This window comes from Cryptomeria japonica, chromosome 7 (assembly GCF_030272615.1).
Source record: "Cryptomeria japonica chromosome 7, Sugi_1.0, whole genome shotgun sequence".
NCBI classification, from domain to species: Eukaryota; Viridiplantae; Streptophyta; class Pinopsida; order Cupressales; family Cupressaceae; genus Cryptomeria; species Cryptomeria japonica.
The window spans coordinates 773,403,538-773,422,086 of record NC_081411.1 but is presented as its reverse complement, the minus strand read 5'-3'; the positions used below and the strand labels follow the sequence as shown (position 1 = coordinate 773,422,086).

Below are 18,549 nucleotides of genomic sequence, written 5' to 3'. Positions count from 1 at the left end.
CTGGTGAAGATGACTAAGCTGAAAGTTTGAGCCCGAGTTCCATAGGAGTAGAGGTAGGTTTGCAATCCTGCATTCTGAACCTGTCCACAAGACTTTTGGCATACTTGGACTGAGAGAGAAAGATACTGTTCTCAGTCTGCCAGACTTCAACTCCTAAGCAGTAATGTAGAAGTCCCAAATCTGTCATATCAAAGGTGTGGCACAAATCCTGTTTGATCCCAGTGATCAAATGTGCTGAATTGCCAGTAATGATTAAGTCATCCACATAGACAACCACAAATAGAACATCATTACTAGTATGCTTGATATACAGGTTTGCATCAGATGGACTCCGTTGAAAACCATGATCTGTCAGGTACTTATCAATTTTCATGTACCAAGACTGAGGAGCTTGTTTCAGACCATAGAGTGCTTTGACTAGTCTACAGACCTTCTGTTCTTGACTAGCAACCTTAAATCCTGGAGGTTGAGTCATGTAGACTTCTTTGTGTAAGTCACCATTCAGAAAAGCACTCTTGACGTTCATCTGATGGACTTTCCAACTGAACTGGGCTGCCAAGGCAAGAACGAGCCGTATGGTACTCATTTTGGCTGTAGGAGCAAAAGTCTACTCGTAGTCAATGCCTTCTTTCTGTGAGAACCCACGAGCAACAAGACGAGCCTTATACTTGTCTAGGGTTTCATCAGCTTTGTATTTTACTTTGTACACCCATTTGCAACTAATGGGCTTCTTCCCTGAAGGAAGATCAGAAAGGGCCCAAGTGTGATTCTTCTGGAGACTCTAGAACTCAGCTTCCATAGCCTGTTCCCACTTAGGTATACCTTTAGCCTCTGAATATGTCCGAGGCTCAAAAACACTGTGTATGTTAGCCATGAGAGCAAAATTGACTGTATGTTGCTGTTTGCTCTTATTATGGGAGGTTCTACCCTCAATGAGCTCAGTATCCCTGAGATCACCAATGGTCTTGGCCCACCATTTAGGCCAGAGAGTAGAAGTGCTAACATTTGGAGGAGCTGGAAGAGGCTTAGGATCAGGAACAGGAGCAGCAGGAGGAGGATTATTCTCCGGAGGGAACTCAGGTAGTGCATCATCGAAAATGGATTCTACATCATCCCTCCCATCAGGCGAACCTAATGGAAGAAGAACACTGTGAGGCTGATCCTCAGAACACTGCTCAGAAGAAGGGGACTGAAAGAATCCTCTGTCTTCATCAAATACAACATCACGACTGAAGATAAGACGTTCAGTGTCTATATCTATCAGTCTGTAGGCCTTATGGTGATCATTGTATCCTGTCATCATGAGTTTCTGACTTTTGGAATCCAACTTGGAGCACTTAGCATCTGGAATCCAAACATAGGCAATAGAGCCAAAAACCTTCAGGTGGCTGATCTTAGGCTTCCGACCAGACCAAACCTCTTATGGAGTCTTCCCCTTAACAGCCTGAGTAGGGGATGGTTAAGGAGGTAGACAGCAGTAAACACTGCTTCAGCCCAATACTTATTCGGAACACTCCTGTGTTGTAACATTGAGCGAGCCATCTCAACAACTGTACGATTGCAACGCTCGACAACATTGTTTTGCTGAGGAGTGTAGGGTGTAGTCAACTGGCATTTGATGCCATGGGTATCACAGAAGTTGGAGAATGCAGAAGAACAAAATTCCCCCCCGTTATCTATCCTAAGAGTAAAAATGCTACATCCAGACTCTTTTTCAATTAAGGACTTAAACTTTTGAAAGATACTAAATACATCTGATTTGTGTTTAAGAAAGTACACCCACATCTTTCTACTAAAATCATCTACAAGAAGCAAAAAGTATTTGCCACTAGTAATAGAAGATGTATTCATAGGACCACAAATATCAACATGAAGTAATTGAAGTACCTTAGATGCACGCCAAGACTCTCCATGTGTGAATGAAGTCCGATGCTGTTTGCCGGCTTGACAGGCGCCACATACTCCAAGATGCCGAGTTTGAATATCAGGTAACCCTGAAACAAGTCCCTCCCGAGATAGCTGAGAGAGATACTGAATGTTGAGATGTCCATATCTCTGATGCCACAAGGTGCTAAGAGGGGAAACACGAGCTGCCAAAGCCACTTCAAGAGAATCACTAGTGTTAAGAAGCCTGTATAGGCCATGATCCTCTAGACCAACAGCAACAGTAAGATGAGTCTCCCGATCAATGATGGAACACTTGTGAGCACTGAACACCACATCTAGCTGAGGAGAATTCCTCATAATCTGACTGACAGAGAGCAGATTAAGTTCCATACTAGGAACATAGTACACATTCAGGAAGATGAGATTCCTGCCAGCAGACTGTATCTGAATAGTGCCTCTGCCAACAACTGTATACTCCTCACCTCCGCCGAATACAACGGAATCACTGAAGAAAGATGAGAAGTCTATAAACTAGTCACGCCAATGAGAAAAGTGACGTGACGCACCAAAGTCAATGTACCAAGCAGAAGACCTGGCATGATCTGAAGACCTCTTAGCCATAAAGGCATAAAAGGCAGACTCCTTCTGCTCGGAATGTTCAACAACATGCGCCTTCTGGTGTGACCCTCCCTGCTTCTTTTGTTCAGAAGCGAGCCTCTGACGACAATCTTTCTTCATGTGGCCATACTTGTGACAGTAATTGCACTGCACATTCTTCTTCTTAGCATCATCCTGTGTCTGAGAAGAGCCTTTCTGCGGAAAAGGCTAAGAGGATTGAAATTTGCCTTTATCCTTATGAAAGGATTTGGCTGTAAAGGCATTTTCCGAGGAGGCTGACGTAGTACTACTACCAAACTGTTGTTTCCAGTGATCTTGCTGCAGAAGTTTGGTGCACAATTCTGAAAACTTTAGGTCAACATTAGTTGAAGTAATATTGAGGGTCTCAATGAAGTGTTCATACGATTTCAGAAGACTTTTTAGAGTGCTTACTACCATGTCTTCTTCCTCCATAGTCCGACCAATAGCTTCGAGCTGATCTTGAATGTCCTTGATCCTCGTGAGGTGTTCCGGTAAGGACATGCGTTCATCCATCATGATGGAGAACAGCTGATTCTTTAGAAAGAATGCTCGGCTCTTGTCAGATGTCTAGTGCAATTCCTTCAGATGCTTCCAGATGTCGGAAGCTGTCTTGTCGGAAGGAATCTGCGGTAACTGATCATCAGTCACGGAGAGTTTGAGAAGCATAATAGCCTCCCGATTGCGTTCATCAAACTTATCTTGATTTGCACCAGGTGTACCAAGACTGAGCTCTTTTCCCAAAACAAGCTGGTCAAGACGCCTATATTCGAAAATGGTCAACATATGCTGTTTCCAGATGTTGTAATTGTTGCCATTAAAGCGTTGACTGCCTTCTAACATCAGGTTGGTTAGAGAAGCCATTTGCATGTTTCCCAATGCACTAAAAACAAAAAAAAGCTAAGAGGCGCTGGCACAGAATTCAAAAATTTTGAATCCCACTGCAGAAACAGAGGTAGATGCAAGTATAGACTTCAAAAAATGAAGTACAACTGGCATGAATTTCAAGAAAAAATTTCTGGCTGACCCAAAAAAATCTGAAGACAACCCAGAAATCCTTGCAAAAAACCCAGAAGGAATCTGTTGTTGGAATCTGGATCCGCTGGCTCGAAAATCGAGGCACAAAAATCGAGGCACCTAGAAAATTCTGAAGACGACCCAGTTGAGGTCTCAAAAAACCCACCACGTATCTGTACTCAAAATTTTTTTTGATTGAATCTGGAGGGTCAAAATCCTAGCCGAAAGTCAAAAAACGCGGGTTTGACCAAGTTGCAGGTTGCAGAAAAAATGGCGGGTCTGTACCGTACCAAAAAATGCCAAAAACCCTTGCCAGATAGATGCAAACAGAAAGAATCCCGTTACACGGCGTAAACACAGTCCAAAACGGACTTTTAAACACAATTTTTTTTTTCGAAAATCTACAGCAAAACTAAGAGGCCCGAAAAATCTCGGAAAAGAATTCACAAATTCTTTATTCAGGCTTTGATACCATAAAACAGTGCGAGACACGCAATGGATTTCAAAGAATTGATTGTTTTATAGAATGAGCAAGACGCTCATAAACAATACAAGAGTATTTACAAGAATAGCAAGTTTCTAATAAGAAACTGCTGAGAAGATCGTAGAAGATCTTTCTAAAATAGAATATACACTATTGAGCATTAATACTAAAATTAACATTATTTTAATATTCTAATACAACTTATGTATGTTGTGTATGTGTTCTTACCTTCATTGTAAGTGTGTGTTTGTGGCTTTCTTTCACATATATGCTGTGTTAACTTGTTTTTGGGTGTGACTTTTGGGAAACCCTCTCCCCTCTTGACATTCAGCAAGTCCTAACCTCCATATGTGCGTTAAGGTCATTCATGCAACTGAAGTTTGTGCATCTCTTGGGTATTTCAGTTGATTCTTTGTGCCATTTCGGGTGGGGAGAGAAACATCTCTTATTTTGGTGCATCACCTCATTTCATTTTTAGCTTTTCTCTCTTCCCTTTTCCTCTGCAAGCTGTTAGGATAGGTTTAGAAGTAAGATTTGGAGTGTTGAGTTGGTTCAACATTGGCACTTGGATTGAGAAGGAAGCCGGCCTTCTGTGGAGACTCAACCCCCTTGCACAAGGTCCCACACTTCGGGGTTGTTTCCATGTTTCACAAGGTTGTTGAGTTGATAGCTCAACAAGGGTGCAAGCTTTTGTGATAATAGCACCCTTGAGTGCAAAATGAAGCTTTAACACAATACTGTTTTTTGTTTGTTTCAGATAAATTAACTTTTTACTACTACGTGTTTCCTTCAAGTTTAAAACTTTAGTGTTGTATCTTAATTCAATTTGAGCATCGTGATTTCGGAAATAGGATTTAGGTTCAGATGCTTATATATTGGATGCTAATTGTCTCAGTTGTTAAGGAGATTTATTTAAAGGGCTGTTGGTATCTAATTAAAATGTCTGTTTCATTTTGTTTATGCCATTGATGCTTATGTTATTGTATATTTCCAGGTTGGGATTGAAGGAAGTGCGAATGGGCAATGGTGGTTGGATAGTATTGGTGATGCCATAGATGAGAATTTGTTTCTTAGAGTGGGCTCTCGCCAGCTTGCTGGTTTGCTTATTGGTGCATGGTAAGCCTTATTTGATGATCTTGTATCATCTGTTAAAGCTATGTGGGTGAACTTTTCTCAATCACAGTTTGCTGTCATAACAAATTAAATGTCCAATCCTATTTTATCAAGTAACTCTCTCTGGTTTTGGGATTTTTCATTAGGGATTTCAGTGAATTTATTTTAAGTATTAGTCAATGGCTTAGATGTTTCTCTCTTTCAAAAAATGTCTTTTTTTTTTCTTGACTTCATTCTAGTATCAGAATCAAGTTTCTTCCCTAGTCATAACATTTCCAGTCTTGGGAATTTAAATATTTCAGTGTTTTATAATATTGTTCTTCCAGGGTTAGAAGAGACCTTTTACCATATATTGGGGATTACAATGTTTTATAATATTGTTCTTCCAGGGTTAGAAAAGACCTTTCACCATATGTTGGGGATGTTGATGTTGGAGCCGTTGCTTGTGGTTTTGGACGTGCACTTGGAAATAAGGTAAAGCTAGAAGCTTTTCCATATGAAGTTATTAGTTCAGTTATATGCTTCTGTAGGTATCGCTTCACCATGTTTTTTATTTTCTTTGTTCTTTGTCTAGATTTTGCAGGTTTCCTACAATACATTTCTTGAAAGGAAAAGTCATATGATGAGTTACCAATGGTCCGATTGACATATGTATGGCCAGGTCAAAAGGAGTTTCCCCTTCTATTTTCCTGGCTGCCTTTGCCTTCTGCTCTTTGTCTGAAATGTTAACTTAAATGACTTCCCTCTGTACTTTTACCTCCAAGCCATTCTTTTCTCCAACCTCTTCACCTTAAGCTGAACTTGGAGATCAACAAGTGATGATTTGTTGCCATCTTTTTTGATTCAAGGGGACATCTCTGTTGACAACCATCTTCCCGGTCTCAATATTAAGGATCCTATACCCTTTTTTCTGTCCATGATATACAAGGAGAATGATGTTTTTTAATTCTAGCATCATGTTTCTTCTGCAGATCCTCCAGAGCCAAGGGATAACAAATAGAGTCATACATTCCAAGATGTTGGATCTATGGCCTGATCTAGGTCATTCTTCATAAGTTTTTCTTTTTACATCAACTACCACTGGGGGAGACCAACTCCCAAGATTTACAGTTGTATATGCTGCAACTGGTCAAAACATCAAGTCCATCTGTCTATGCTAGAGTGTCAATCTAGCCATCCTAAACCATGTTCTGTTCATCCTTTCTGAAACACCATTAATGCTATTACGGAGTACATTACAAATTCATAAAAAATGATTTAGCCCATTTATCTGATCTAAGGGTTTTGTTGTTATCAAATGCTCATTTTTTGCCAATTCTTTAGACTTTGAACTTGTTTAAAGATCTATTTAAGAAAATATAGCTAATACATTATGGTATGGTCATTATATAAAGGAGAAAGTACCTGGAATTGCCATTTGATGAAAGACTAGTAGGTACATAAATGTATAGTTGAGCTAGCTGTCAGCCTTTTTATACCTCTCCAAACCCCAACCCAAATTTACCTCTATGTAATTTATGAAGTATTCTTCACAAAGATATTTTCTTGTTATAGTGACCAGAGCTAGAAATCGCTGGCCAGAAAATAGGAAAAGATGAATCACCACTTGTGCATTTAACTTCAACAAGTTTTCACTCTAGAAGTCTGTGGCAATTGTCCTGTATCTCTGTTAAATGAGTTTGCTTCCAGACAAATCATCCTCCAGAACAATCTACATTTACTATCTTTGAATCATAAGAAAATATTTCTTCAAAGTTTGGAGCAAACCATAATCTTGTGTACCTGCATGTATGCAATTGGAAGAATGAAAGAAAAGAAGAGGGAAATTGTAAAGGAAAAATATTCAAACAAATTCAAAGCCAAATTAATCCCTACACCTTAGTTGAATAAAATTAGATGAAAATGAAAGTGAAACATAAGGAAAATCTCAGAAGTTTCAAACAAACCACAGAGCCAAAATTGATTTTCATAACCATGAAATAAAAAGGGTAGCCCCAAGTTTGCGATTTGGCATTTTGTTCAAAACACAAATAAATCACCAAATCTCTCATACACTTGTTGGTCCTTTTTCTAACATTCATATGTTACACAGCACCATTATGAATGCTCGCATTCAACAGAAATCATAATGCTATAACTAAAGGAGTAACTTATTGACCAGAGAACACCTATAATTACTGTAAGAGGAATGTGTCATAAATCTATTACATCTCAAAGATGGAAATAAGGGGAAACCGTTGACATCCCACATGACTCATCATACAGCCAGAGTCCCCTTGCATATCTGCTCCCTGAGTTAAGATCATGACCATGAGAAGAGCAGGCTTCATAAGATAGCTTGTGGTTTAGCTGCCATTCTTTCTTGTTCTCTCTTATCTGGGTGGCCAGAGTCCCCTTGCATATCTGCTCCCTGAGTTAAGATCATGACCATGAGAAGAGCAGGCTTCATAAGATAGCTTGTGGTTTAGCTGCCATTCTTTCTTGTTCTCTCTTATCTAGGTGGCCAAGCACACACTGACGTGATTGATCCTCATATTCACAAACCATCTCAGTCATGGTAAGAATGCTTTGATCTTTAGTCATCTCTATCCCTAGAGGCTTGGAGCTGGCCACTGGGAATCAGTTGAGCTTAACCTCTGTTGCCATAATCAGCAACCTCCAAATAACACAAATAAGATACTTATGAACGAGATTGTGAGCATAAAACTAGAGCCTTTCCATTGCATCGCTCATCACCCAGCATGGCAGTATTAGATAATTCTGCAGCACCACTCTTTCCTCATATTTGCATAAGCCCTACTTATGTTGCACAACCCTGGAAGAGATAGTGTGCTTCAACAGAATATGATACCCATGATACAAGAGATACCTCACAAAAGGTATAATTTCTCTTAAGAAGCCTCTGCTGCAGTTGGAACATATCACATGTTTGATGTTATTCGTTATATTATTCATCGCCTAAATGTTCATTCCAGGTTGTGATCCCCTATTGATTTCATTTTTGCCTTACATAATCACCCGTATTTGTCACATTAATACCTCAATTTATTACATCACACTAAATGCTGACCATGGCATCTAATGTGTTGATGAATAGCTTCGGTCGAATCCTCAATAACCGAATTTGCTATCAAATGTGTGAAGGGCATTTGGCCTTACACATTTAATATCCGACTTTTATATATATTTTGGAGTTTCGTATTTAATTAAACGGTTCGCTTAAATAATCCACCACCTTCAAAAGACTTGTTCTTTATATCATGTCCGATATGAACCAAGAGACGTGATGATTTGCAAAGAGGCTGACTATTGGAAAATCGCATTGCTTGGATGCACACCCAGTTTGATATAAAGTTCGGATCATTTCTCATGTCCAAGGTGATACGGTGAAGAAGACAATCACGTCAGATCACAGCAGGTTCGATATATTCTATAGCAGATCGAGTTGACTTCTATAGCAGTCCGATTCATTCGTCCAGCAGATCGACTTACAGCAGATCATATATCCTCCATTGCAGATCGATAGTTATCTGTGTGATAGTTACTGCAGTTCATAATTCTACAGCAGATTGTATTGCTTATTGCAGTCTATGGTGAATCCATTTTAGTCATATTGCTTCAAGGTGTAAAGCAATTCATTGTAAAGACAGATGTCATATTATTGAAAGTAATTGAGATACTTTGTTACTGGGTTTTTCTACCTTCAAGTGGAAGGTTTTCCTAGGATAATAACTGTGCAATTGTGTGAATTATAATTTATCTAATCTGATCACTATAACTCAACATGGTATCAGAGCCACGGTGAAAGAAGATCGTGATCAGACTCTAAACAACTTCTAAGTATTCTCTCCTCTCTCTCCCCGCCATGCAGTATCTCTAAGTCTTGAAAATGGTGAACGGTCTTAAAGTCAAAGATAGACTTGAAGGCGCATCTAACTTCACCTCATGGAAGTTTAGAGTGCTCATTGCACTTGAAGAGAATGATGATCTTCATTTCATAGAGGAAAAGGATTTATCCGAACCTGAAGATCATGAGGAGAAATTGCAATTCAAGAAAAATGCCATCAAAGAAAAGAAGATATTAATCGACTCCGTGAGGGATCACTTGGTGCCTCTCATATCCAAGATGACAACTACGAAAGATATGTTCAAAACCTTGGAAGATTTATATGAGATTAACAACGTGAGTAGGGCTCTTGCCATGAGGCAACAACTCCACCAAGTGAAGATGGCAAAAGGAGATTCAGTCATCACCTACTTCATGAAAATTTCAGAATTGAGAGATCAACTAAGCGCAATTGGGGATCAAGTGATTGATAAAGACCTTGTCATGCTAGCCTTGAATGGCCTACCTCATTCATGGGAGCCATTTATCCAAAGCATAAGTGGAAGATCCAAATTGCCTAAGTTTGATCAACTCCGTGCAGATTGTATTCAAGAAGAATCAAGATTGACCGCTAGAGGAATTATCAAGAGTTCTCAAAATGAAGATACTCATGTTCTTGCCACTCAATCTACCAAGAAACGTAAGTATTGGAAGAAGGGCAAGTTCAAAAAGAATAGAGATTTCAAATCAGATTCTGCACCTGATTCTAAGGAGAGGAAGAAAGATCTCTCTCGCATCCAGTGTTTTAGATGTGACAAGGTTGGTCATTTTGCAAAGGATTGTTTGACAAGACCTAATCATCAAGGAGCAAACATCAATGAAGTCTCATCTCAGAAGGAGGTTGAAGATAACTCCAATGGTTTTCTTTTCATATCAATTATCAAGTAATGTTTCTACGAACAGTGATACATGGTTAATTGATAGTGGAGCCTCTCGACATATCACCGGTCATCAGGAGAACCTTTTTGATCTAGTGGAGAAAGAGTCACATCTCCAAGTCATTATTGGGGATGATGCTCGCTATGCTGTAAGAGGAGTTGGTGCTACATCTCTAAACCTTGAATCTGGAGTTTCTCTACACCTAAGTGATGTATTGTTCGTGCCAAGGATCAAGAGAAACCTTGTGTCTATTTCAGCCTTGGAGGATAAGGGCTATCAAATTGCATTTCCTGAAGGAAGAGTTCTTGCTTGGCCTAAGAACTCCAACATCCAGACCGCTCATGTGATCGGAAATCGACATGAGAGTCTATACAAACTCTCCACTCTCCCTGTTCAAGCTCTTATTCATGATTCTTCTAGTTCCAGCGAACTTTGGCACATAAGACTTGGACATCTTCACTTCAGGACTCTTCCATCATTGGAGAAGATGGTAAAAGGTATTCCTAAACTTATTCATGTAAATGATGGTATTTGTAAAGGTTGTGCTATGGGCAAAAATATTAAAAGTCCTTTTCGTAGTAGTGAAAGTAGGTCTAAAGAAATACTAGATCTTGTACATTCAGATTTATGTGGTCCAATGTCAATTCCATCCCTAAGTGGATGTTTATATTATGTAACTTTTATAGATGACTACTCTAGGAAGACTTGGATTTATTTCTTAAGGTCTAAAGAGTCTGATGAAGTCCTAGGTAGGTTTAAAGAGTTTAAAGCTCTTGTAGAAAATTTATCTGGAAAGAAAATTAAAATTTTAAGGTCTGATAATGGAGGTGAGTACACCTCGGGTAGCTTTCGTGATTTTTGTATTGAGGCAGGGATCAAGAGGGAGTTCTGTGTTCCTTACAACCCTCAACAAAATGGGGTTGTTGAAAGAAAGAACATATCTATAGTTGAAGCTGCAAAAGCTATGATTCATGATCAAGACATTCAGATTTTTCTATGGGCAGAAGCCTCTAGAACAACAATGTATGTTCAGAACAGATGTCCTCATTGGATATTACAAAATATGACTCCTGAAGAAGCCTTCTTAGGTATCAAACTTGATATCAGCCACCTGAGAATATTTGGTTGTCTTGTGTATGCTCATATTCCCAAGGAAAAGAGAACCAAGTTGGAGCCTTCTGGCAAGAGAGGAATATTTGTGGGCTACAGTGAAACCTCCAAAGCCTACCGCATTTACATTCCTGGTCAGAAGCAAATAGAAGTTAGCAGGGACATCACATTTGAGGAAGACATTGCATTCAGGAAATCAAAGGGCTCATGCATGGAGATAGATGATGAGACTCCTCAAGATATGGATGTTGATTATGCTCTTGAGATTCAGAGGGAGACTACAGAACCTGATATGTGTAATGGCCCAATTGAACCTTTGGATCCCACTGATGGGCCTAGAGATATTGTTGTGTCTCGAAAGAGACCTCTTTGGGCACGAAACACTATGCAGGAAGCAAAACAGTTCACTGCTCCTAGAGGAACATTTAGAGAAAGCAAAAGACCACAAAGATTTTTTGGTTATGTTGCATTAATGTGTAATCTTATCAAGTTTGAACCTTCTAGTGTAGAGGAAGCTGCAAAACAACAAGTTTGGAAAGATGCAATGGACGAGGAGTATCAATCCATTCTCAAGAACAATGTGTGGGAAATTGTGCCTAGACCAAAAGGAAAGTTTGTTGTATCTTCCAAGTGGTTGTACAAGATAAAACATGCAGTTGATGGCAGCATTGAAAAGTACAAAGCTAGATTTGTGGTTGGTGGCTTCTCTCAACAAGAGGGAATCGACTACGAAGAAACATTTGCTCCTGTTGCTCGCTATACTTCCATTAGAACCATCATTGCTATTGAAACAGCTAAGGGATGGAAGTTGCATCAGATGGATGTGAAGACTGCCTTTCTCAATGGTGTGATTGAAGAAGAAGTCTACATCGAACAACCTGAGGGGTTCGTGATTCATGGGAAAGAGTCTCATGTGTGTAAATTGAAGAAAGCCCTATATGGTCTTAAACAAGCTCCTCGAGCTTGGTATGAAAGAATTGACAGATACTTAGTGGGTTTGGGTTTCTACAAGAATGATGTTGATCCAAACCTTTACTTCAAGGTATTCATTGGTGATAAGTTGATCTTGTTACTTTAAGTTTATGTTGATGACCTATTTGTTACCGGAGAAGATCATCTCATTGATAGATGTAAGAAGGAGTTGACTTCCGAAGTTGAGATGGACTTAGGACTTATGCACTTCTTTCTAGGGTTAGAGGTGTGGCAGAGGCCCAATGGGATTATCCTAAGTCAAGGAAAATACACCATCGATATCTTGAAGAGATTTGGAATGACAGATTGTAAATCTATGTCCACACCAATGGAAACTAACTTGAAGAAACTAAGGGAAGCTGCAGCTAGTTCAGATCTTGTGGACTCTACCATGTACAAGCAATTGATTGGGTCCCTGATGTATCTAGTTAACACTAGACTAGATATTTGTTATGCAGTAAGTGCACTCAGCCAGGTAATGAGTGAACCTAGATAGATACATCTGTTGTCGGGTAATTATGAAGAGCAGACTTACAGGAGCTAGCAGGGCATCCGACACGACGGTACCCATGATTGCACTGATGAACGATTTGAGGAATGGGACGGTGTATAACTAGGCAACAATTTTGTCTGACAGAATCCACGAATTCTTGATTTTGTGACACAAGGCTTTCTCTATGCCATTTCACGCCATTGGGTTGTTCCTTGATGCCGTACGCACACAGGTGACACCAGAGAAGCACGTATGGAAACTAAGGGAGACGAGGGACCCTTCACAACCCTTCATTTTTTATTGGACCCACCTGGATACTATGGCAGGTAGCGGGGAAGCCCATTCTAGCAGGAAGCGACGGAGACCCCCACAGGTGGACACGGAACAGGAGACGGAGACAGTTGACGAGGACGCAGATGAAGAGGCTGCAGAAGAAGCGGATAGTAGTGCAGGGGTAAGGGACGACTCTGAGGGCACTTCTTCTCAGAGCAGTCAGAGTCATGATACATTTCGCCTTGCCAGTAGGAAGGAAGTGGAGAAAGCCCCGATTATAGAGGAGAGTGGTGGTCACGCAGTGTCTTTTGGGCACGTGACGAGAGGGATCCGTGGATTATCAGCGGGTGGAGTGCGACCGGCGGGAGTAGGCCAATTGGTGTATGCACTAGTAGTATTGACTCGGGATGGAGGATTGACACCTCTCCAGACTTTGGGGGTGACGGTAGGAGCCATACTAGCTGTACCCATTCCAGGATCTGGGCAGTTGAGACCCCGACCTTCAATGCCTACACCTTCTAGGGTCGCCACAACAATTCCAATGGAGGACGTTCCAGCAGTGTCATTGATTCCTAGTGAGCCTCCTTGCATTGGGTCTACTGTATGGAAGGAGAAGGTACATATGGAGGTCTCTATAGCAGAGGGTACGATGACCGAAGATGATAATGCCACCATGGATGCGTGGTTGGATCGCTATGAGATGCCTCCCATGACACCACTGGAACCCCCGCCTACCTCACCTCAGCCACATCATTTTCTGGAGTTTGTGGACCTTGATGAGGGTAGTTCTCATTAGGACGCCGGACAACAAGAGTTGGTGATGGATTTCCTGCAGGACACTGTTGGGTTTGAGGAAGAGATGGTGGAGATGTAGCAGCAGGAGTAGGCCACTACGGAGAGCCAGCCGAAGGACAAAGGTATTTTTGGCAGAGATGGGAACCAGTGCGCGGAGGATGGCAGTAGAGGTTGAGGCCAGTGCATGGAGATTGGCAGTCTCTCTCCAGGAGTGGACCGTCGGGCAGTCTGCCGTCGAGGGACTCCTCGCCTTTGCCACTGGTGGTTGTGCTGAGGAGTTTGGGTGATGTTTTGAGGCCAGGGGTTGGCCTGTTGTGGAAACTTCTGAGATGTTGGCAGATTGGAGGCGTGAGGAGATGACTAAGGCTGGTGGAGTACACTTGCTGCTACAACGAGTAGAGCAAGCTTTGAGGGACGGGTACTACCAGCTCAGACGTACCCAGCATGGTGCCTCGGCAGTAGAGACAGAGCGGGTGGCGGCCATCACAGCTCAGGAGGAGCTAGCCACTCCTTTGCATACGATGGAGATGGAGCTGGCACAACAGAGAGCCTGAGCAACTAGCCTAGAGGAGGAATTGGCTCGTGCCAAGGCAGACTTGGCCCAGGAGATGAGGGGGCGTGCACACGAGGTAGCAGAACGGGCAGCCCTTGAGACCCGTCTCACATCTACTTTAGAGGTGTTAGATGGGAAACAAAAGGAGCTGATGGAAGCAGTTTTTATGGTGAAACGATCCAGGGAGAGGCAGTTGGTAGCTGAGCGAGATCTCTAGCATAGGACACAACAGGTTCACCAGTTGAGGGAGCAGTTGGCAACACCACCACCACCGGCCCCTTCTTCATCAGGGATGCCCTCTGTACCCCTCAGATTTGATTTTCATGTTTGGTCTTCGTGTCGTTTCCCATTTTGTTGTATGTCATCAGGAGACGACCTTTTTTTGGGGGGGGGGGGGGGATGATGTTGTCGGGTAATTATGTCATATTGTAATTAGAACGTTACAAGTGTTAAGGGTCGGTGGTTACATGACAGTTGTCGGCAGTTGGCACTGGACAACCTACATCGACACCTATATATATGTACTTTTGTTTCCCATTTCAATGTGAAGTTATTGTGGAACAAAGTGATGTTGTGAATGTATTGGCATTTGACATTAATGAATACTAAGTTCTTCTGTTTACTTGCATTGTTGTATGTTATCATATTTACTACATTTATGTACTGTTATGCACTATTGAAACACACACCCCTTGGGGGAAAACAACATCTAATTGCAGTCAAGCATATCTTGAGATACTTGCGTGGCACAGTTGGATATGGCTTGAAATACTCTTCCAATATGGACCTGATTCTTGAAGGATACTCTGATCTGATTGGGCAGGGTGTTACTGATCGAAAGAGCACTTCTGGTTGTTGCTTTAGCTTGGGATCTGCTATGATTTCCTGGTGTAGCAGGAAGCAGTCTTCAGTAGCTCTGAGCACTGCAGAGGCAGAATATATTGCATTATGTGTAGCAACTCGCGAAGCAGTGTGGCTTCGTAAGCTCCTTGCAGGATTGTTTGGTCAATCATTGGAGCCTACCATCATACATTGTGATAACCAAAGATGTGTAAAGCTTTCAGTCAATCCTGTATTTCATGACAGAACGAAACATGTAGAGATTCAGTACCACTATATCAGAGGTATGGTACAAAGGAATGTTGTTCAGTTGAGATACATTTGTACTGAGGAATAGACGGCTGACATTTTCACCAAGCCTCTTGCGAAAGTGAAATTTGTGCATTTTCGAGACAAGCTTGGAATTGTGGAAAATGAAGCTCTTGCTGAGAGGGAGTCTCAGCATCAGTAATTACTTGATATGTATTGTTATGCATTCTTCTTTGTTAGAAAAGTTTGAGGTATCAGCCCTTGTTATGCATTCTTCTCTGTGAGAGAAGTTTGAGGTATTAGGCTATTAGCCCTTGTTGTGCATTCTTCTCTGCGAGAGAAGTTTGAGGTATCAGCCCTTGTAGTGCATTCTTGTCTGTGAGAGAAGTTTGAGGTTCCAGCCCTTGTTCCACCCTCTGCGAGTAGGTATGGTGGATTCACCCTCTACAAGTAGGTATGGTGAATGTCATGTGAGAGACTTCATGACTTAGCATTTGTGTACACTCACTCTCTGGGAGTGGCCATGACTATGTAATAACTCAGATGTCGAAAAGGATTCCTCCCTAGCTAAGAGGGAGTGTTGATGAATAGCTTCGGTCAAATCCTCAATAACCAAATTTGCTATCAAATGTGTGAAGGGCCTTTGGCCTTACACATTTAATATCCGACTTTTATATATATTTTTGAGTTTCGTATTTAATGAAACGGTTTGCTTAATAATCCGCCACCTTCAAAAGACGTGTTCTTTATATCATGTCCAATATGAACCAAGAGACGTGATGATTTGCAAAGAGGCTGACTATTGGAAAATCGCATTGCTTGGATGCACTCCCAGTTCGATATAAAGTTCGGATCATTTCTCATGTCCAAGGTGATACGATGAAGAAGACAAACACGTCAGATCACAGCAGGTTCGATATATTCTATAGCAAATCGAGTTGACTTCTATAGCAGTCCGATTCATTCCTCCAACAGATTGACTTACAACAGATCATATATCCTCCATTGCAGATCGATAGTTATCTGTGTGATAGTTACTGCAGTTCATAATTCTACAACAGATTGTATTGCTTACTGCAGTCTATGGTGAATCCATTTTAGTCATATTGCTTCAAGGTGTAAAACAATTCATTGTAAAGAGAGATGTCATATTATTGAAAGTAATTGAGATACTTTGTTGCTGGGTTTTTCTACCTTCAAGTGGAAGGTTTTCCCAGGAGAATAATTGTGCAATTGTGTGAATTATAATTTATCTAATCTGATCACTATAACTCAACATAATGTGGCATCCTTCATACATCCTTATGCAAATCAAACATGCACAATTACCTAAGTTGCCAGTTAAGTCCCTGGAGGCCCCTGGTTCAGGTCTGGTTGAAACCCAGTTTGAATTCCCAGTCAATCCAGCCTGGGATTCTACCAGGGTTCTACTTTTCATCTTTGGGTTTGTCCCAAATGAACCTGGGTGAATGCAGATTGAATTTCACATTTTTTGCAAAATCTATAATATCCATGAGATTTTGATGACTACTTTTGTTTCCTTTTTAATAATTTTAGGCCTTTGACATTTATTGAAAAGAACAGACCTGTTTTGTTCAAAACTTGGTTGAACTGTAAACTCTAGGCCTTTGACCTTTATTGAAAAGAACAGATCTGTTTTTTGAAAACTTGGTTGAATTGTAAACTCTCATTTTACCCTCAATTTAAATCAAACAATAAGCACAACTTTTTTGTGCATCAATTTTGTATAGAAAGTAGACTTGTAATCCATTCATTTGCGGACAAAAGCTGCTGTAATAAGCAGGTTTGAAACCAAAAGAAATGTTTTTGCTTATATATCCATGATGAGTGAAAAATAGATGAAAAGGAAAAGGAAAAAGATGCCTACATGCTTGCACACATGTTCAACCAGCCGCACACATTCTCCTTGATATTTCTGGTTTTTACACCCTCCTATTCACATCTACTGGTTGCTAAAGTTGAGGGTTTTTGAATTTTTTTCCTGTTTTTTCCAGTTTTGTTAAATAGTAAAAATACAATAATTGACTAAACTGTAATGGAACATCTATGCATGACGAAATGAAATGGTTTTTTAGTGTAAAGCATAGTTCCACAGAATATTGGAATGGAGGGAAGGGTCTTGGGAATGGGGGGGCTATTATTAAAATATTTGATGTTGTTGTGTTGTATTAAACAATGAAGACGAAGATTTTTTAAATAGAAAAATACAAGACGATGTTTCTAAAAAAAACAAACGTAAACTGAAGCCAAAATAGAAACTACCTATAGATGACTAAGATGACCATTAAAGAAACATTACAATATTCTAATACCCTCCCTTAATGGTCATCATTCTAACTATCCTGAGAAAAACAGAAGAGGCTGCCCCTTATCAGAACGTTCTGCAACAAGAGCTTGCCATTGGCCCTCCAAAATTTGCAGAACTTCTAGATATCTCCACAAATAAAAAATCATCACAAATCGTCCAACCTGATGTTGGGTAATAGAGGTATCACTCCTTGTAGCTAGAGACACCAAGATGAAGATGAAGTTGAATCCATGATTTTGAGGAAAAATCGGCAAACCCTCAACAAACTTTTGCAGATGAGTACACTGCCCCAAAATAGACTGCAAGAAGCCACGACTTTTGAGGAAAAAATTGCCAAACCTAGAAACCGAAGATTACAAAGCATCATTTTTTTGGAAAAAATGGTAAAAACCCTTAGACAGGAACACCTGTACCCATGATTTTTGAGGATAAAATCAAGCAAAACCCAGAATCCCATGCGAACATCACGAACTACAAATGAATAGACATGATTTTTGAGGAGAAAAATCGATCAAAACCTGACATGATTTTTGAGGTGAAAAATCGCACAAAACCCACAAATATTTTTTAAGGATAAAAATATAAACCCCCTGATTAATTTTTTGATTTTTTGAAGGGAAAAAAATTAAAAAACCCAAGAATATTTTTACATGGCCACCAAAACCAACAACCGTTGGCTGAAAATGGCGGATAAAAAAAACGCAGCAAAGAAAATCCAGTTGCGACCCAGAAAAAGTCTGCCACCCAGAAAAAAAATGCTGATATATGTAGCTAGGTCGGAGCCCTTCTAGGGCTGACCTAGCACACCTAGCACGTTTGGATGACTAATGGGCCCGTGGCCTTAGTCATGTCCTATTATCCTTATCTTGATGTAACATGTTGGGGTCTTGTAATGCGTGGACCTAATTTGGCGCCACCTCAATGCATTTGTTTGTAATTCCTTATGCTAGCCGACTTGGAAAATCAAAAGGCTAAGTCGCCTATATATATACAAGTCAGCATTCATTGTTAACATACATAATCATCACTCAGC

At 40.6% G+C, this 18,549-nt stretch overlaps 1 protein-coding gene across 2 annotated transcripts in view; it reads left to right on the top strand.

Moving 5' to 3' along the window:
• Positions 1–18,549, top strand: part of LOC131063470 (type II inositol polyphosphate 5-phosphatase 15) — a 125,460-nt gene that overhangs the window by 37,830 nt on the left and 69,081 nt on the right. For both annotated transcript variants that reach the window (XM_057997284.2, XM_057997283.2), the window contains exons 5-6: positions 5,019–5,140; positions 5,527–5,611. In XM_057997284.2, the coding sequence (XP_057853267.2) occupies positions 5,019–5,140; positions 5,527–5,611 (207 nt within the window). The remainder of the gene's footprint in view (positions 1–5,018; positions 5,141–5,526; positions 5,612–18,549) is intronic.